Raw genomic sequence first — 18,865 nt, forward strand, 5'->3', positions numbered from 1 at the left:
GCAAGTAGCCTTCTGAATGTACCGAATGTAGGACAGCCTTTTGTAATGGTTCATACTTTGTTCAATAACAGAGACTCCAGATTGGCAAAGGACAATAAGAATTTTGCAATACTTTCACAGAGAGGGCATCCTTTACTGATCATCAAAGACATCATATTGGCAAGAAACATTATGAATGTAATGATTTGGGGAAAGCTTTTAGCATCTTAAATCCCTTGCTGTACACAAAATAATTCATGCAGGAGAGAAACCATATGAGTATAAAGAATGTAGCAAACCTTCAGTCAGTTGGCCATCTTACACAATATAAGAGAAGCCATGCATTACAAAGTCCCTACGAATGTAACAAATTTGGAAAATCATCAAGTACTGCATATCTTGCTCATAAACAGAAAATTCATACTGGACAGTCATCCTCAATCATTCCCTCCTCACTCCCATACCTAGGAGTATGAATACCTATGGAATTCATCCACTTTTCTTTAATCTGTATCCCATCATTGCAACCCAAGATGCAACAATCTCATGTGGAATTCTACAAGCGATGCCATCATTTTTTTCTCTTTCCCCTCTGAAGATCATTTTTAGCAAAGTAGCAAGCTTAATCTTTCTAAATAAAATGTATATATTCATATTGCTACTACCCCACAAAAAATAAAATACATAAACAAAAGTTGACAGGATGTAGAAGAGAGATGTACAAATTCATCTAAAGGAGAAATAGATGAATCCACAATCACAATGGAAGATTTTAACATGTCTCCTTCAATGGCTAATATAATAACTTTGCAAAATCACAAGCTTCATGAGAAATACATAGATATCAAGTGCATTTCTCTCAAGCAGTTAGAAACAAACTTGATAACAATATTTAAAGTAGTATTCTTTCTACACTTGCATCAAATGTGTTCAATATCTTTAAATTAATTCAATGAAAAAGGTGCAAGAACTGCACACAGAGAACTAGAAAAATGGTTGTGAGAAATTAGAGACTTAAATGAATTGAAGGATATATGATGATCATAGATTGGAAGAATAAATGTAAAGCAAATATTAATTTTTTCCCAAATTAATCTATAGATTCAGTGCAACCCAATTAAAATTTCAACAAGGTTATTTTTTTGAAATTTACAAACTAACCATAACATTCTGATATAAATACAAAAGGTCAAGAATAAAAAGCCAATCTCTCAGCACAAAAAAACTGAGTATTAAATTGCCAGATATTCAGACCTATAATAAATTTTTACTAATTAAGACGTAGATTTTCAGCAAGCATAGACAAGCTGACTTATTGGGGCATAATAAAGAATTCAGAAACAGTTCCACATACAAGGAGTCACATAATTATGACTAAAGCTGATACACCTAAAAAAATTTTCAGAGGATATTTTTTCTAATGAAATCATCCAGGGTTAGTTGGGTTTCTGTGGTATAAAAATTATCTGGATATCTTACCTTCTAGAGTAGAGAAAAATTGATTTCAAATGTATTGCTGATTTAAATGTGAAATATAAACTAACAAAGTATTCAGAATAAAGCTGGAGGAAAACTTCACTGCTATGAAATTGGCAAAGATTTCTCTCTCAAACAGACAAAAAGCACACACCCAAAAATTAAAAAAAGAGAAAGAAAAAGATAAATAAGACAATAGTGAAGTTAAGAACTTGTGTTAATCAAAACAGAACTTTAAGAGATATGTCAGCCCACAGAGTAGAAGAAGATATTATCAATACATACATCCAGAAGATTTTGTAAATAATTTCTTCAAATTGATGTCAATAAGAAAAAGGAAGAGAATAAATACAAAAATGAGCAAATCACTTGGGCATCACTTCATAATGGGGATATCTTAAATGGCTTAGATTGGTTAAATAAATGAATGAGTGGTTAAATAAAGTATTGATTTAGCATGCCACAATGTAAAAACTGAGAAAGCTCTTATGAGAAAGTGCTGATGGGGAACAATATATGCAACATAGACTGATGCATGTTATAGTTATTGTTTTTTTTCGAAATGAAATGAATAAATGAATGAGTGCACAAACATAGTTGCCCCTTTCTGCCTAGATGTGAATTATCTCTAGAAGGACATATGAGAAACTGTCATTAAAATTACTTGTGTCTTGGGGGAGAAACTTGACAGATCACAATGAGCATTTATAGACAAGGTAACCAGAATATAGATTATAATGGTTCGGTAATATAAATCAGGGCATTTTGGGGATGTATTACTAATTTAAAACTACAAATGGCAAACACAATGGAATATTTAAATAATTAAAAATGCACCCAACATAGGAAAAAGCTTTAAACACTGTGCACTCAACTGAAATTTTTCCATTAATCTTTCATTGTCATATTAGTATAGAAATCTTTGAAAATATCTCAGATAATAAAGAATGAGTCTTCTCTTAATTTTGATGAAATCTTATTCAAATTATCTTGGAAAATAAATTTCAAGAAATACAGTAAATGTAGTAAATTAAAAAGGATTTGATACTTTTTTCCATAGCTCAGTAGAAAGATCTATGGATCTGGAGATAAACTTACATACAGCATGATTAAAATTCAATTACTTGAATTCAGTCCATGATACATATTTTGTCCATTTTCAATCTAAAGAAGCAACTTATCCTTTCTAGACCCCATTTAATAACAACAACAAAAATCTTTAAAATTTCACATATGGATCAAAATACATGTGAGGCCCTTCTAAAAGTCTATATGTATTCCTCTGAAAATTCTATATGCTATATATTTATGTTTTTTTACCAAAATAAAGCATCAAATAAAAGTAAATGAACTTTCAAAGATGGATAAAAATAAAAGTCTCAATATTACTGAGTGAATATGTTTATATTCTGATATGTAATTTCTCAAATATTATGGACAATTTCAAGATGAAAATATCACATTTTGAAGATGGAAATAAAAAACTTTCCAAAATTTTTTTGGGAAAAAAGAACTTCTTTTCTGAACAAAATAACCACTATTTCTCTAATTTGATTATAATGATAAAAAGATCATTAATCCAGAAATTTAGTGTACAATTCTAGCCCACTGCCCTAATAAAAGAAAGGAATGAGTTATTACTACCTTCCATGGATGTGGAGCCAAACTTGTAGTTTTGTCCAATGTCTCTCCTTCCAGGTTCAGTGCGAGTTCCTCATGAAGTGCATGGGCAACAGCATACACAGCAGTGTAGACATTGTAACTCTGGACTGACATGTTCATGTCCCAAAGATGAAGAGGTTGACTATCCAGGGTGCCATTTTGTTCACATTGTATCAATACCCTATTCCAATTTTCATCAAAATATACACATTCAAACAGTATAGACCACACATCCTGAATAAATATATCATGAGGATATTTTGGAGGCTGAACACTGAAGAAAATCTTTAAAGCCAAGAATCTCATCTATGTGAAAGGAAAATGATAAGCCTCCTCCAAAATATATATAACTTACACTTTGTTTAAAGGGTAATGTAGTTATATCCAAATCAGAAGTTGTGACCCAGACCTTACCAAATGGAAGATTACAAAAGGTTGTATATAAAAATCTCGTTAGAGAATAGGTATCACCAAATGCAATAATGACATTTGTATCTCTGTATTTTTGAAGAAAAACCTGGCTGCTAACTTAAGTAACTGTGTAAGCTACAGGAAACTCTGGAATCTTCTCTGTAAAAGCAACACAGAGTACATTGTTGACCATTTCCTCTGTCATGTCCCTGAGGAATATTTCCCCTCTGAGGTCATCAGGAACCACAAGGCCAACCCAGACCCAACCAAAATGCAACATTAGTTGAACAATGCCCTTATGCAGAGAGGCAGTCCTCACAGGAAACTGGTAAAGAGACTCGAACTGGGCTCTGTTCCCAAGACTCTGATCAAAGAGACCATAGGAGATCTAAAGAGAGCACAAAGTTACTGCTTACCTAACATCCTGATATTTTCTCATGAACCACTTAAGATATCCACCCTACCTCTTACATGCATAGTGGAAGAAATGAAACAAAATGAATAAAAATTTTATTAAGAAATAGCAATATGTTGCATTTAATTCGTCACTTAATTTTCACTGCTTACACTACATATATACATGCTATTCCTATACTTCTCTTGATATTCCCTCTCAAAACTACTCGACCATTCTTTTATGCCCATTTCTCTTTCAATTGTTTTTTAACAACTTGGTCACTCATGTGCAGTAGCTTAGACTTTATTCTCCAAGTCACCTATACCTCATTTCACCATTTCATGCACATGTTTTTTGACTGGCCACATGATCAGTTTGCACAAGTTCAATCATTACATCACCTCTAATTACATCATCTGGGGCCACTGTGCTCATTATTCTAAAAGTTGACCATCCTCATAATCTAGGAATGCCTCGAGTGTATAATGATAGTGACTAAATGTACAAATTTTAAAATATTTTTTCATGAGGAAGACCAAAGTAATGCCATTACTGTAGGGTGCTGAAAATAGATGGCAATTAATATTTTAAGGTGTCACCTTATGTGTGAGACTAAAACAAAACATGTTTATTTGGTACAAAATTTTTATTTTGACTAGTGTATTTCCTAATCTCACTTATGTAGATAGCTTGGTTGAACACCATAAGTACACGGAACCTTGGGTCAGACATGAGATTTTGTTGGTTTGTTCAGAGTGATGCCTCAATGAATCCCAGAGTGATGTGATCAGTGAGTGGACAAGTATTTGCAAAGACCCCTTTGGGGAATGGTGAGAATGGGGGAAAATTCAACCTCCCCAAGTTGAATTCTTGATATTCTCACAAGCAGTGTGGACAACCAAAGCTATAGGCTGAGCCCCCAGTCTTGAGGTTTGTTCATATAAAACTTACTCTCACAAAGGATGGGTCAAGCCTACTTAAAATTAGGCCTAAGAGTCACACCCAAGAGAACCTTTTTTGTTGCTCAAATGTGGCCTCTCTCTCCAGCCAATACAACAAGCAAACTCACCACCCTCCCCCAGTCTACATGGGACATGACACCCAGGGTTGTGGACCTTCCTGGCAATGTGGGACAGAAATCCTAGAATGAGCTGAGACTCAACATCAAGGGATTGAGAAAAAACCTAGAATGAGCTGAGACTCAGCATCAAGGAATTGAGAAAACCTTCTCAACCAAAAGGAAGAGTGAAATGAGACAAAATGTGTCAGTGGCTGAGAGATTCCAAACACAGTTGAGAGGTTATCCTGGAGGTTATTCTTATGCATTAAGTAGGTATCACCTTGTTATTCAAGATGTAATAGAGAGGCTGGAGGGAACTACCTGAAAATGCAGAGCTGTGTTCCGGTAGCCATGTTTTGATGATGATTGTACAATGATATAGCTTTCACAATGTGACTGTGTGATTGTGAAAACCTTGTGTCCAATGCTCCTTTTATCTACCTTGTCAACAGACAAGTAGAATACATGGAATAAAAATAAATAATAGGGGGAGCAAATGTTAAAATGAATTTAGTTTGAAATGCTACTGATCAATGAAAGGGAGGGGAAAGGGGTATGATACATATAATTTTTTTCTGTTTTTATTTTATTTCTTTTTCTGTTGTCTTTTTATTTCTTTTTCTGAATTGATGCAAATGTTCTAAGAAATGATCATGATGATGAATATGCAACTATGTGATGATATTGTAAATTACTGATCATATATGTAGAATGAAATGATCATATATTAAGAATGTCTGTGTTTCTTGTCATATTTTTTTAAAAATTTAAAAATTAATTAAAAATAAAAATAAAATAAATAAACAAATAGAATAAAAGTTGACCATCTTTTCTCTATTAAAACTATCAAAATTACTGTAGTTCAGGGAGAAAGATTTTCTTCACCTGCTTTCCTGCTACATACCTAGTCATAAACTCTTTCTCTTATTGAAAACAAAAAATACCAAGAACTTGGCTACTAACTACTTCTAAGTGCTAAATGAAAAAACCAAATATATTAGGTAGATTGTTTTACCTAATATACCAGTGGCATATAACACTGTCTGTGCTCTTTGAAACAGTTTCCTTAGCTAGTTTCCAGGATTCCTTTCCCTAAATTTATTTTCAGAATAAGGTACATATAATCATTCTTGATTGATTTTTCCTCATCTATCAGACTTTTTAATGCCTGAGTGAACCACAGTTCAGATCAGAATCTACTGTCTTTTGCAACAAGTATGAAATTTAGAATGATCATATTTGGCCACATTTACATGTCCACCCCGGATCATAATCCAACACTAAGCCCTTATAGTAAATGGTTTGTCAAATATCTAAATTTAAGTGGTTAATAAGCCACTTACATGTATCATCTGCAAAAACATTATTTGTGCACACATGCTCAACAAATGCTTACCTCAGTGGGTGGATGAACGGAAGGTTTCAACATTTAATATTTTAAAAATGCAAAATTGTAAATGCATTAAAATTACAGATGAATATTTGTCATATTTTAAAGATATGTCACAAACATAAAATATTACAGTGAGATGTGAAAAATAACATTTAATAGATGCTTTCAAATGGGTAATAATTAGAAATAAAACAAGATTAACAAAATTTTGATATTTGTTGAAGGTGGGTCTAAGGTACACTGAACATTATTAAGCTAGTCTAACTAGTTTAACATTTGTTTAAAATTTTCCCAAACAAAATTTTATAAACATTTTTTAAATGCACTAATTTTAAAAATTTGTATTTGATGTGGTAGAAAGGCTTAATTTCTTTTTTGTAATTTGAAATTTTGTATGTGGAGGAAAGATGGAGAGGGTGATTTAGAAAATTCATGAGAAAAGTAGAAAATTACAATATATGCCAGTCCATAGTAAAAATATAAGATTACAAATACATAAAAGAATAAACAGTTGTAACTCTTAAACATAACGAAATTCAAAATAAATAGGAAAAATAGCATGAATTAAAGAGATCAATTGGCAAATATCTTTAAAACAATAGCCCCCCAGTAATGGGAAAAAGGAAGCAAACTGTTTGCATGTAATACCAGTTGCTGACAGAGTAAATTGGTTCACTTTGAAATGGCAATTTTCAATTCCAGATTAAACATTACAATCATGAAAACATTTGGTGCAGAAATGCCACTGCTGGGAAAATAAATAAAGAAAAATATCATGGATAAGTAGAACGAGATTTTTTTTAACAAAACATGAACTGAATAATCCTTATAGCAGGGGAAAATTGAAAACAATCTAAACATCTAACTATAAGAAAAAAGTGAAGTACTCATGTAGAAAGAATATTGCTTGACCTTTAAAAATGGTTTTAACCAGAGTAATTTATCTTGAGTGGAAAATATTCATATTATATAATGAAAACAGAAAATAAAACAATTTGTAAATAGAATCCCCATTTAATCAATTTATTTATGATGCTCTAAAATTATATGGGGAAAAGAATAGATGTTAATACCAAAAAATATTAAACTATTCTCTTTGGTGAAATTAAACATTGCCATTATCAATATCTAGGTGTTTTTCTCCACTTTAAGTTACTCAAAAAAGAAATTTTATTACACAAAGACAGTTCTATAACATGAATAAGTTGTTTTCTAAAGGAAAAAGGATAATTAACAAAATTTTAAGAAATCACATAAAAAGTATGAAGTGAATTTTTTTAACACTAAGTACTATATTGCAAAGTTTAAATTCAGAGGAAGACTTCTTTATTTGCCTGTGGGACATTGTAGAGACCAAGAATTCTGGAGCTCTGGGTTGATATTCCTGTTGAAACTCCTCCTATTACACCTATCAGCTTGTTTCTTTTCTCAGCCCTACAATTATAATTAGGAACTGGAGGACTCTCTCCTGAAAGCAAAGAGAGAGAACTCTCTATGGCTTTCATCTCAATGAAGTCAACATTGAAGAGATAGACTCCCAGAGACATATTGAATAATAAATTAGGATCCTTGTTGATTTGTTCAACAGCAAAAACCATGGCCAGGAGATGCTGGTAATGATTAGTAAGGTCCCTAGAAAGCAAACAAGAAAACATGTTTTGGGATTTTGACTTCTTGAAAATGTAAGGTTTATGCAAAGAAAGTACATGATTATCTAAGTAAAAGAAGAAATTAAGAGGTTACCTTATGTTGAACAATATTGGGAAATTTAGTGCTTAGAAAATCATATTGCACCAATTTGTCTTAATGATGTGTAGGTTAAGTGGGAGAAAGTATTCCAGGGTATTAAGGAATTTGAAGATGGAATTTTAAAATTCAGAGTATCAAGTGTTCCTATCTTAGATAACAGGAAATACTTCAGGAAAATATTCAAAAAAAATTTTGTCATACTCATATTGATGTAAATAAAAGGCCTCAGTGCCATGCTCTAAGTCTTTTACAAAGAATAAGTAATTTTAAAATGTGTTTTTCATATTTCCTTTCCATTGTGCATGTAAAATGCCTTAGGTGACACCACACTTACACTTGAACTTGACTCTGTGTACCAAACTTATCTTTAAAGCCAAACTTGCTTCTCATGTCACCACCTGTCACTCTTAGAGAAAAGAGTCCACCAATAATGACGTCCCCATCTTGATAGTAGCCAGGAAAGGCATATGCAATAGGACTGTGTTCCTGGGATACAGAGAAGAGAACAAACAGCAGAGGGAAAACAGCAAGTAATTTCATGTTAACATTAAGGTAACTGGTAAAATCTCAGAAATACCTCCTATTAGGATTTTTTGCAATAAATGACACAATCCTTAGAGTACTTATTCAGCATGGGCTCAGAACAAGGGTCTGCACAATTAATGTGGGACAAGTCTATGAAACATTTTCTCAGTCACGCTGCCAAAGCACTAGTAGGTAAACATTTCTTTGCTTCCAGGCAGATGTTTGTTCTGCCCCTGGTCAACCTTCAATTCACGACCTGTTCACACAGAGTCGGTGTTGATTTCCAAAGGGTGACTAACCCCCAGCACTGCACCTGGTATCCTCATTCTAATAAGAAAATCACTTAATTGAAAACAAAATTTGAAAATTATAAAACCTCTTAGGGATTTTGTTTTCTCAGTAGGTTAAGGATTATTAGGAATTCCCAATGTGTTGAATTGTTCTTGCATGTGAGGGCCTCATCTGGACTATGTTTTCATTATTACAAATGTTTACTGGGGTGGGAAGTAATAGAGATCAGGAAGAGGCTAGAGAAGTGTATATTTGACAGTCATTTAAGGTTTACATAACCTCAATAAAAAGAAGAATTATTCAGATTATTTTGCTGCAAAAATGAATTCAAATCACTTTCATTAGCCAATGTTTCTGATCATTTCACAAAATCAATTACTTCATTGTTCATGTGTAATGCTGACCTTTACTTCTTATAAGGCCTAAAAGTAAAATGCAAGAAAAGAAAAAAATATTTGTCACTGAGCACACAGGGATTTACCCCTTGCTGTTTGAGTTTTAATAGAACCCTTTTCTGTTCTTCAATCCACAACTAAAGAGTGTCTTCTGTGGCTCTCTGAATCTAATCCTAATTTTATTTTCTGTGTTTTTAGGCTGTCTTGAGACTAGACCCAGCAATACCAAATAAAAGGAACTGGTAAACTCATCACCACTTTTATGGTGGTTCATATTCTCTGATTCTTCTCCCATTTGTCTGTTATTATTTTCAACAGGGAAAACTCAAATAGCTGCCCCATGTATTCTTTCCAGGTTTTATGAATTCATTCAGTGGGAACAACAGCAGGAAGTGTGCTTACTCCATCTTACCTGTAACAATAAATTTCTGTTCACATTATGTGTCTTTAATTTTTCAAAATGCATCTTATCCAACATTTTTATGTCTAGAGCAAAAGAAGAAATATCCTGAACCTAATCAGTCTGGCATCTTAATCAGAACTCTATTTGATTACACTATTATTCTGTGCATGCCTCTGATCTCAGAAGAGGGGGACATCTCTGGCTTGATCACCATTTCTCTCAGTAATCACTTCAAATGCAGCACATGTTCAATAGTCAGTGAAAAGGGGGAATAAAATGTGCCCATTTCAGGGCATACAATGTTCCTATGGGAAAATGTGTTGGCTTCTTGGATGATAGTATAAAATAGTAATTGCAGCAGAAGAAATGGTTCTGCAGAATGGTTTTCTTACTGCCACAAAATGCCATAGTGTTTCAGCAAAGAATTGGCACCCCAGATGTGCAGTTGATAGAGAGCATATTGATTATGTAGGCAAAAGAGCAAAGACAAATGTTCTTCCAATGTTCTTTTAGGCATTTTTCCCCATTTTTCATGATGAAACTTGTGCTGTGGACAAAATAGAATTCAGAACTTGAAACCTTAGTTGAGGGGTTTTTCATTTTATGCTCTGGAAATATGTTCATGGAAAAATTTAGATTATTGTTGCTATTGTTATAAAAGTTTTTATGTTGAATTATCCATATTTGGACACCAAGATATTTCAAAGAGAAACAATTTTCTGTAAGCATTAAACATACGCCTTAACACAGGAAAAGGGCTGGATTTGATACTATCATGTAATGACAATCTGTACTATTCACATACATTTCTGCAATAAGGGGCTATGTATTGTCACAAGGAAGAGTTGGAATTTCAACTCTGCTTACTTCAAGCAAATATGCTGTAAGTAAAGGAAATGAATTTTTTCCTGCTACAAATGAGTCTATCAATTTATGGCATGTCCAATGATCTTGTCCTGTTTTTAATAAAAGACAATGAACAAGAATATATGCAGTCAACATCACAGTTATAGTTAAATCTGTTCCACCACATCTTACTGCAATGATGTAAGGACTGGTCCTCCATAATGTCATTTTACACATATTGACAACGTCTCTCACAAGATAAACAAAAGTCTATTTCATAGTATACATTAGATAATCAAACACCGCTGGACACACTGACATTAGAAAAAATGTCCTGGAAAAGTTTAGGCAATTTGAGAATTGATAGTTTTTGAAAAAAGGAATTTGTCTAGGTATCTGGAAATGTCAGTACACTTTGAAAATACTTTACAATTTGGTTAACTGAAGAATTTATATTTTTACAATTGAATAACTGATTGAGGGATTAATACAGGGCTTTTCAACCTCAGCAACCATCATTTGCTGGGGCTTTCTTGTGCACTGTAGAATGTTTATCAATAATCTTGTTCTGTACCTACTAGATGCCATTTGGTAAATTTGGCAATTAAATTAATGAAAAACAAGTGATCTAGAAAACAACAAACAAGCAGCAATCAAAATTAAAAAAGTGTTTTTCACAGAAGAAAACTATTCCTAAAATTTTGAAAGACTTTCAGCCAGAGACAGGAAGAGAGTAGATTCAAGAAAGCACCCCTTTCATATTTCCCTGCCAAAGCTCCCCAACAAAAGCCCCACACGGGCAAAATTATAAAATAATATCATTAATACCACCAAATATAAAGGAAAACAAACAGTTGTCAGTAGTAAGAAAGCAAGAGGAAAAAAATGTTGAATGTTCCTTTAAAGTAGACTGCACAGGAATATGAGAGCAGGATGCTGCACACAGAATATCTCTGTGAGTCCACCATGAAATGAGACTCACTGATCATGGGGAAATGAAACCTAGTCAAAAAGTTGACCTTAGTCTGTTCTCATTCTATGGGATTGAAACATCTTCCCTTCAGAACCTGTTTGGATTGCGCTATGGCTGCTGACCTGTATTAGAATGGGTTAATATTTCTTTTGGTGTCTCTCTCTAGACTGTTATAAAGCTTGGGGTTTTAAAGAACTTGCTAATATGTCATTTTCTTCTATATCTTTCCAATCTTTGCCTGATGACCTCATCTGCTTTCTTGGATTAGTTCCAAAACATGAGTTTAATTTTGATGTGTTCTGAAATGTATATTTCTAATGAACAGCTCTCATCTTAACTTCAAATTTCATCGTCCAGTTGCTTAGTTGATATTTCAATTTTCATTCATCCTCAGTTTTTCAAATCTCAAAGTATCAAATTCTAAAATGAACTTTTAATTCCATTCTTATAAGTCTGTTTCCTCCTTATCCTCCTGATGTAAGAACATATAATTTTCCTCATACCTGGGTAAATCAGAACTTGAGGACTCTCACTTAACTCCCCCTCAGTTCTACAATACCAAGCATAGGTTATTCTCATAGGTTTGAGATTCTCATAGGTTTCTGGCATGTCTTAAAATTACTTAGCTCCAATCCTCATCTAAATTCAACAATTCCTTGCAATACATAGTGATCTGTATGAAGAGTCCTTGATAATCCTCAGGCCATCCTGCATCAGTTAGAGACCTGGCACAAAAAGAGGGTAAATTCAAAGGGGTGGAAATTGAGGGGAGTTTCTTGAGAGGACTATTTACATAGATTTGGGCAGGGCTAAGGAAATAAAAAAGAGATAGTGAAGCATTTTGGGCATTCAGGTCTACACCCAATACCTAAAGAGGATTGTGAGCTCCTCTAAATGTGCAGAGAAGGATTAACAGCTGTAGGCCTGGGTATTCAACAGAATCTGTCACCTTTTTGGAAAGCTACACACTACCAACCTATGTGGTCTGACCATATTTGTCATGGTCAGTCTTAACCAGGAGCACAGAGAACAAAGAAACCCCCCAATGCTCTCCCCATCGGTTAGCCTGTCAGGGTACAGAGCAAAGTGGAAAGGATGGCCACAGGATCTGGAAAAGTAAATTAGCAACCTTAACCACAGCAGGAACTGTATGTTATAAAAGCATCACTTCTCCCTAAGTTATTTTATATTTATATATTCAAAGCATTTCTATTTTAAAATACCTGTAGCATCACTGGTCCTCTTTACCTGTATTTTCAGGGTTTGCATAGGACCAGCATTAATTCAATGGGAGAAAGGGCTGGTACCTGGAGCCTAGAGTTGATACTTGTCAAATTTTGATGTTAGGCCATAGAAATTTTTTGGTTCATCTCCACAAAGCTTGGTATCCCCATTGCCCCGTTTTTCTGTGCAGCCACTCAGTGGTTTTGTGTGATATTTGGTGTAGGCTGTGGGTGTTTGGCAAAGCATGTGCCTCAATGTTTCCTGGTAGGGAGATGACCCTATGGACAGAAACATGGAAGACAGTCACCATATGTTTGTGGCAAAGCAGTCCAAATGTTTCCTTACATTTCCTTTCCCCATGTGAGGCATCCAATGACTGTCCATTGTTCTTTATTTGGGGTGTGTGTGAATAGTCTGCGAGTCAAACTTGGGTCTCCCACTGGTGGGCAAGCATTTTATGTTCTTGCTTCCAAATGGCCATCTAAATTATCAGGCCTCAGTACATGGCTCCGTTGTTGGTGCAGATGGTTAAGTTATCTCCTGGTTCATGAACAGACACTATCCATATAGCCCACAGCTCAGCCCACTGGCTGCTTTGCATAGTCCCAGTTTTCTATCAGTGTCAGTTTTGGTCTGTATGGCTGCTGTTCAAGTAGCAGGCTTCACATGTGCTGTTCCATCTGTATACCAACCCAACTTATGTATACTTCAGTATCTGTCTATATTGAAATCCACTTTAGGAGGATTAGTGGGGAGGATCAAATGCTGTCTTTTCAAATAGGAAACTAGTCCTAGAATATCATGCATTTCTGCAATTAAGGGGCTTTCCAATTGTTTAAAGTGCTATGCTTAGCACTCCCCAAATGGAGTTTAGTGGTGGCATCATGCATCCATCTCTGAATGGGGATGGCAGTTTGCAATGTCATAAGACACTTCTGAGGCAGTCCTTCAACTTTTAACAAGGCATCATAGGCAGCATACAGTTATGTTTCTAGGGGACTGTTCTAGTTTGCTAGTTGGTGGAATGCAATATACCAGAAATGGAATGGCTTTTATAAAAGGGAATTTAATAAGTTGCTAGTTTACAGTTCTAAGGCCAAGAAAATGTCTCAAATAAAGCAAGTCTATAGAAATGTCCAATCTAAGGCATCCAGGGAAGATACCTTGGTTCAAGAAGGCTGATGAAGTTCAGGGTCTCTCTATCTCAAGTGAGAAGGCACACAGTGAACACAGTCAGGGCTTCACTCTTGGCTGGAAGGGCACATGGTGAGCACGGTGTCATCTGTTAGTTTTCCCTCCTGGCTTTCTGTTTCATGAAGCTCCTTGGAAGCATTTTCCTTCTTCATCTCCAAAGATCACTGGCTGGGGGACTCTGCTTCATGATGCAACAGCATTCTCTGCTGTCTCTGAATCTCTCATTCTCCAAAATGTTTCCTCTTTTATAGGACTTCAGAAACTAATCAAGACCCACTCAAATGGGTGGAGACTTGCCTCTACCTAATTCATTTTAACAACCATTCTTGACTGCATAGGGATTAAAAGAAACAGCTGCCTTTACAAAATGGGATTAGGATTAAAGCACAGTTTTTCTAGGGTACATGCATCATTTCAAACCAGCACAGTGACTGTCTTGCTGCTTAGCTTCTTTGCAGAGCTGGAACTAAAAGATAATATGAACTCATTTTAATTGTTGGCTTTGACACAAACCCCACCCAAAACCAATACTTGCCATATTAAATTCACATGGCATATCTGTGTCCACCCCCACTTAAAGTTGGAGCCTGTGTGATAGCTCATTTGTGTTTTCAAAAATAGCTTCCTGTTGAACCTCCCACTCTCATGTTCTTCACTTTAAAATAACTGCAAGTAATTTTAGGTGAGTGTTAGAATAAAACAATGAAACAGAAGAAAACGTAGCTGTTTCTGTGATATATAGCATCCTTAAAATATATTATTAAGGCCATAACTAGTAGCATTATGGTGTTTTCTAGCATTTTGCTGGTCAGTAGCCAAAGAAGGTTAGAAAATCTTTTTTAATTTTTGTAACATTGTCTAAATTTTTCTCATGCAACTAGTAAAAGATCAAATGTACTTAATTATTTTTAGCAATTCATTTCTTTTTAGAAGGTGAAACAATACAACCTTTACAACTGTCTGCAACAAAAAAGATATCCTTAAGAGTTTGGTCTTGAAAAAGCAAGATGTCATCTTTTTCAGATTTGAAATAGACATTTGGTTACTTATGCAAACCAAGTTAAGGAAAACATTCAGGTTTTTAGAAAGTGGTAAGACTTGATATTCATAACCAAGGACATGATAAAGTTTACATAAAGTACAAGAAGTTATTTTGATAAAGCACAGACTTCTGCTTTTTACACTCATTGTTCAGGGAAAAAATGTATAATCTTTTATGAAAAACAGACCAACAATCTAAGAAAAAAATTTTTTTTTTACTTTATAGAGAAATAATCAAACTTCAGGCCCACATCAGTGCATTACTTAATGCCAAAAATTTTTTTCTTTTATATTTTATAGATAGACTCACCAAATCCCACACAACCTTAAACACAGGTGATAAATTTCCTTTTTTGTAAACTCTTTGCAAGTCTCCATATCCATCTAGGATTTGTCCCATATTCTCTTCTTCCTATAACCAGTAGCTTTCTCTGTCTCTGACAGCCTGCTGTAGCTGGCCATACTGCACACAAATGGCTAACTGACTGCAGTACAGTCAAGAAAGTGGACAACCTCTCTGCACATCAAAGAAACAGGCTACCCAGAGATTACCCCTGTGGAGTCTCCTTTCCCAGTTTTACAAGGCTTACATACAGGAGAAATTATTTCAGGCCATCCTGGGATTCCCCTCTATGGACTCTCCATTGTTATTATTATGGGACTTACATACAGGAGAAATCATTGCAGGCCATCCTAGGATTCCTGCAGGAGAGTCTCCCACCCCAGAACTCATGACTTTTATACCAGGAGGCTCTTTGGTCTCATGGCTGGCTTGCCAATTGTTCCAGTTCAACACAACCCTGAGACCAAAGAACATGCCAGGCCACAAGTTACCCATGAGTTTTAATCAGGGGCATATGGACAGAAGAAGTTTTTCTCAAAGTCAGCTGGTTGGAATATGTAACTCAGCATTCTTGAATAAGGAAGTCAGAACTCCACTAATCAGAGGGGGAAGCAGAGTTTTATAGTGGGTATAGACAAAGAAAACACAGAGCCAACAGAGTGCCTGCCATGTTGCTAACAAAGTCACCTATTTTCTTTTTGTAACATTTCAAGGTTTCCTGAAACATACAGGAGAAAGAATCATTCAAACGAGTTTCAGAAGGTCTTTTTAAGTAGTATGATCATTCTTTCACCCTCAGGAGAAGCAGTTTTTCTTCTGGCCTGTACTTTGATCTGTAGGTTGCTATATACTTAAAGCTCTGGGGGTTTTTGTTCTCTTCCCCTAAGGGAGAGGGTTGTGGCCCTTGGGTTGCCACAAAGATGTCAAACTTGGTTGATGATATTCTCACATTCATAATTTTCTCCTTGTGAATACCTCTATCAAGTTGATGTTTTTGCAGGAATGGATGGAGCTATAAGCAAAATAGAGTTCCAGAATGAACAAGGCATAGAAAATTGACTGAAATTTATACTTAAATTACCTTTTTCTTTAAATATTTGTTCCAACAGAATTCTTTTACAGTTAGTCAACCAAACATTTATATAGGGAATATTTGTTCTCTTAAAAATCTATGTGTTATTAATATTATTCTAATTTTACAAATGAGCAATCTGAATTGCCAAAGACCACACAGCTAAAGAGTGTTCATACCAGAATTTTTTTGACTATTAGATGCTAATTCTTAAAGGGAAGCTGGAAATATGAATGAAAGTGTTTTGATACCTATAATAGCTGCTCAAGAAAAATACTTTTATTTTCCAAAAACATAAAATAAACCATTTAAGAAATAAGATAATAAACAATGTTAATAAAATTTATATTTTATATTATTTTAAGAATATAAAGGGCAATGCTCTGAACTCAGTGTTTTTCAGGTTTCTGTTGTACTAGAACAAAAGGAAAATTATTTTCATAAAGTACTGTGTTCACCTGTAAAACCCAAAAAAGCTTTAGAAAATATAAACATATTAGGGGAGGAAGCTCATCAATATGGTGATGTAAGACAACCCCTGAAAAATTCTTCCCGCTGAATCAACAAATAAAAGGGCAAATCCCACTGTGGGATTTTGTAGTTTGACTGAAACTATATATAAGGACTCCACAAACACTGAATCAAAGAAAAAGAAAGCCAACCCATAAGCTAGTAGGAGATTTGCATCTCAGACTTAGGTCTGACTCCTTTTCCTCACTCACTCATGTGCAGCTTGGGAGTCTCACAGAGGCAGCAAGGCCCAGGTTCCTCCCAGCAAAGATGCAGACCTTACAGCCACTCACAGCAAGGAGTTAGAAACATAACCAGACACAGAGACTCAAGTCTGCAGAGAACCAGGGCAGCACATAAGTGGCTGAGGAGTGCCACACACAAAAGTGTTACCAAGGCAAAACAACAAACAAACAAAACATCTGCAGCTGAAATGTTGGTGAGAGGCACTTACAGTCAGTACAGATTCTTTTTGGTGGAATACTTAAACATATCTTTCTTGACTGAAACTATCAGGCTCCCTTGAGTGGAATGCTCTAGCACCAAAGAAATGGGAAGTACAAAAGGTTCATGGAGCAATAGAAAAGTGAGGGAAAATTGAACTACTGTAAGACAAGATAGGTCCCAGGACTAAAACTTCTTTGCATCTCCTTTTAACCCAAAATCTCCACATGGCTGTTTTCATCAGTTCTGTTCATTTATCCCTTTCTCATTGCCTCCTGAATGATTTTTAGGGAAACTTTTCCTTTTCTTTTCCATGAAAACTGTCTCCTTCCAGGGTTACTCATGCCTACACTGTTGTTAAATCCAGTGGACACCTCTATGTCCTCATAGTACCTCTCAGCCGCATTTGACATAATTGACCTCCCTCTTATTCTTGAAACAATTCTATCTTTGGTTTCCATGTCAGTGATCTCTCCTGCTTTTTCTTCTATATTCCAGGCCACTCCTTGTCTATCTACTTCACTGGTTCCTATTTTTCAAATCAAATTCTAAATTGTAGTAGGGGACCTTCCAGCATGGTCTGCTGCCTCTCCCTGTGATCCAGAAATATATCCTGTTCTCAGGACCTGGTGTCTCAGCCTGGCAGACAATACAATGCCTCACTAGATAATGGGTCTGTTGGTACATTACTTTCCTTATTGTTTGAGCATATGGTAATAGCCAGTTGAGACAGACTGACCCTTGTGGGTAGGTTTTATGACATCCAGTCCACACCCTGTGATATGCCTGTGCCTGGCAGGGAAGGAGCAGTGTTCTTGCACTGAAGCAGCACATAGACACAAGAGAGGGTGCTGCACATCGAATATATATATATTTCAAATAGTTGATCACAAATTTATGGGGAAGCAAAGCCCACTGTCAAAATTGACCTTGTTCTATCTCTTCTCTCTTTGAGCAAAATGTCTTCCATTAGTGGCTGCTTCCCTTGTGGTTTGGATGGTGACCTGTTTGGGATTGGATTGATATCTCTTTAGGTGTCTTTCCAGACTGACATAAATGTTGGGGCTCCTCAGAAGTAACTAATACATCTTATTCTTATATCTCCTCCCAATATTTGGTTCAGTTTTTTTTTTTTTTTTTCTTTATCACAAAGTATTTATTGAACAAAAATAATATAACAGTAAAAATGATACATATATGAAAGTGAATGAAGATTTGCTGTCATAAAAAAGATGTGTACAAAGAGACCAACGTTCAGATTATAGTCCTCTAAAACTTCAGCCATAGCAGTTTAAACACTGATCAAACAGACATATAAAAAGAAAAAAAATTAATATGTTCTTCAAAACCTATTTTTGACTATAATACTTCTGTTAAAAACACACACACAGAGTGGAACAGTTATAAGGATTATATACTTGAATACCTCCAGTTCTCTATTTGTATTATGGTTTTTGTGTCCATCAAAAATTATAGT

The 18,865-nt window shown here is 35.0% G+C and overlaps 2 protein-coding genes across 14 annotated transcripts in view; both read right to left on the bottom strand.

Moving 5' to 3' along the window:
• Window positions 1–3,007: 3,007 nt before the first annotated feature.
• LOC143673061 (vomeronasal type-2 receptor 26-like) lies at window positions 3,008–4,005 on the bottom strand. Its single transcript, XM_077147429.1, is given in 3 exon segments — window positions 3,008–3,391; window positions 3,393–3,916; window positions 4,000–4,005. Coding segments are annotated over 3 exon segments (879 nt in total). The 3' UTR covers window positions 3,008–3,042.
• A 1,699-nt stretch (window positions 4,006–5,704) lies between these two features.
• The window catches only part of LOC143673063 (vomeronasal type-2 receptor 26-like), a 107,498-nt gene continuing 94,337 nt past the window's right edge, over window positions 5,705–18,865 (bottom strand). For 7 of the 13 annotated variants that reach the window (XM_077147436.1, XM_077147435.1, XM_077147434.1 and 4 more), the window contains 2 exons: window positions 8,462–8,613; window positions 5,705–8,010 (listed from right to left, as the gene is read on the bottom strand). In XM_077147436.1, coding sequence (XP_077003551.1) covers window positions 7,689–8,010; window positions 8,462–8,613 — 474 coding nt within the window. In that variant the 3' untranslated portion in view covers window positions 5,705–7,688. The other 6 variants (XR_013170158.1, XR_013170157.1, XR_013170156.1 and 3 more) reach the window with 4 other exon arrangements.

Source organism: Tamandua tetradactyla, unplaced genomic scaffold, assembly GCF_023851605.1.
Source record: "Tamandua tetradactyla isolate mTamTet1 unplaced genomic scaffold, mTamTet1.pri scaffold_103_ctg1, whole genome shotgun sequence".
NCBI classification, from domain to species: domain Eukaryota; kingdom Metazoa; phylum Chordata; class Mammalia; order Pilosa; family Myrmecophagidae; genus Tamandua; species Tamandua tetradactyla.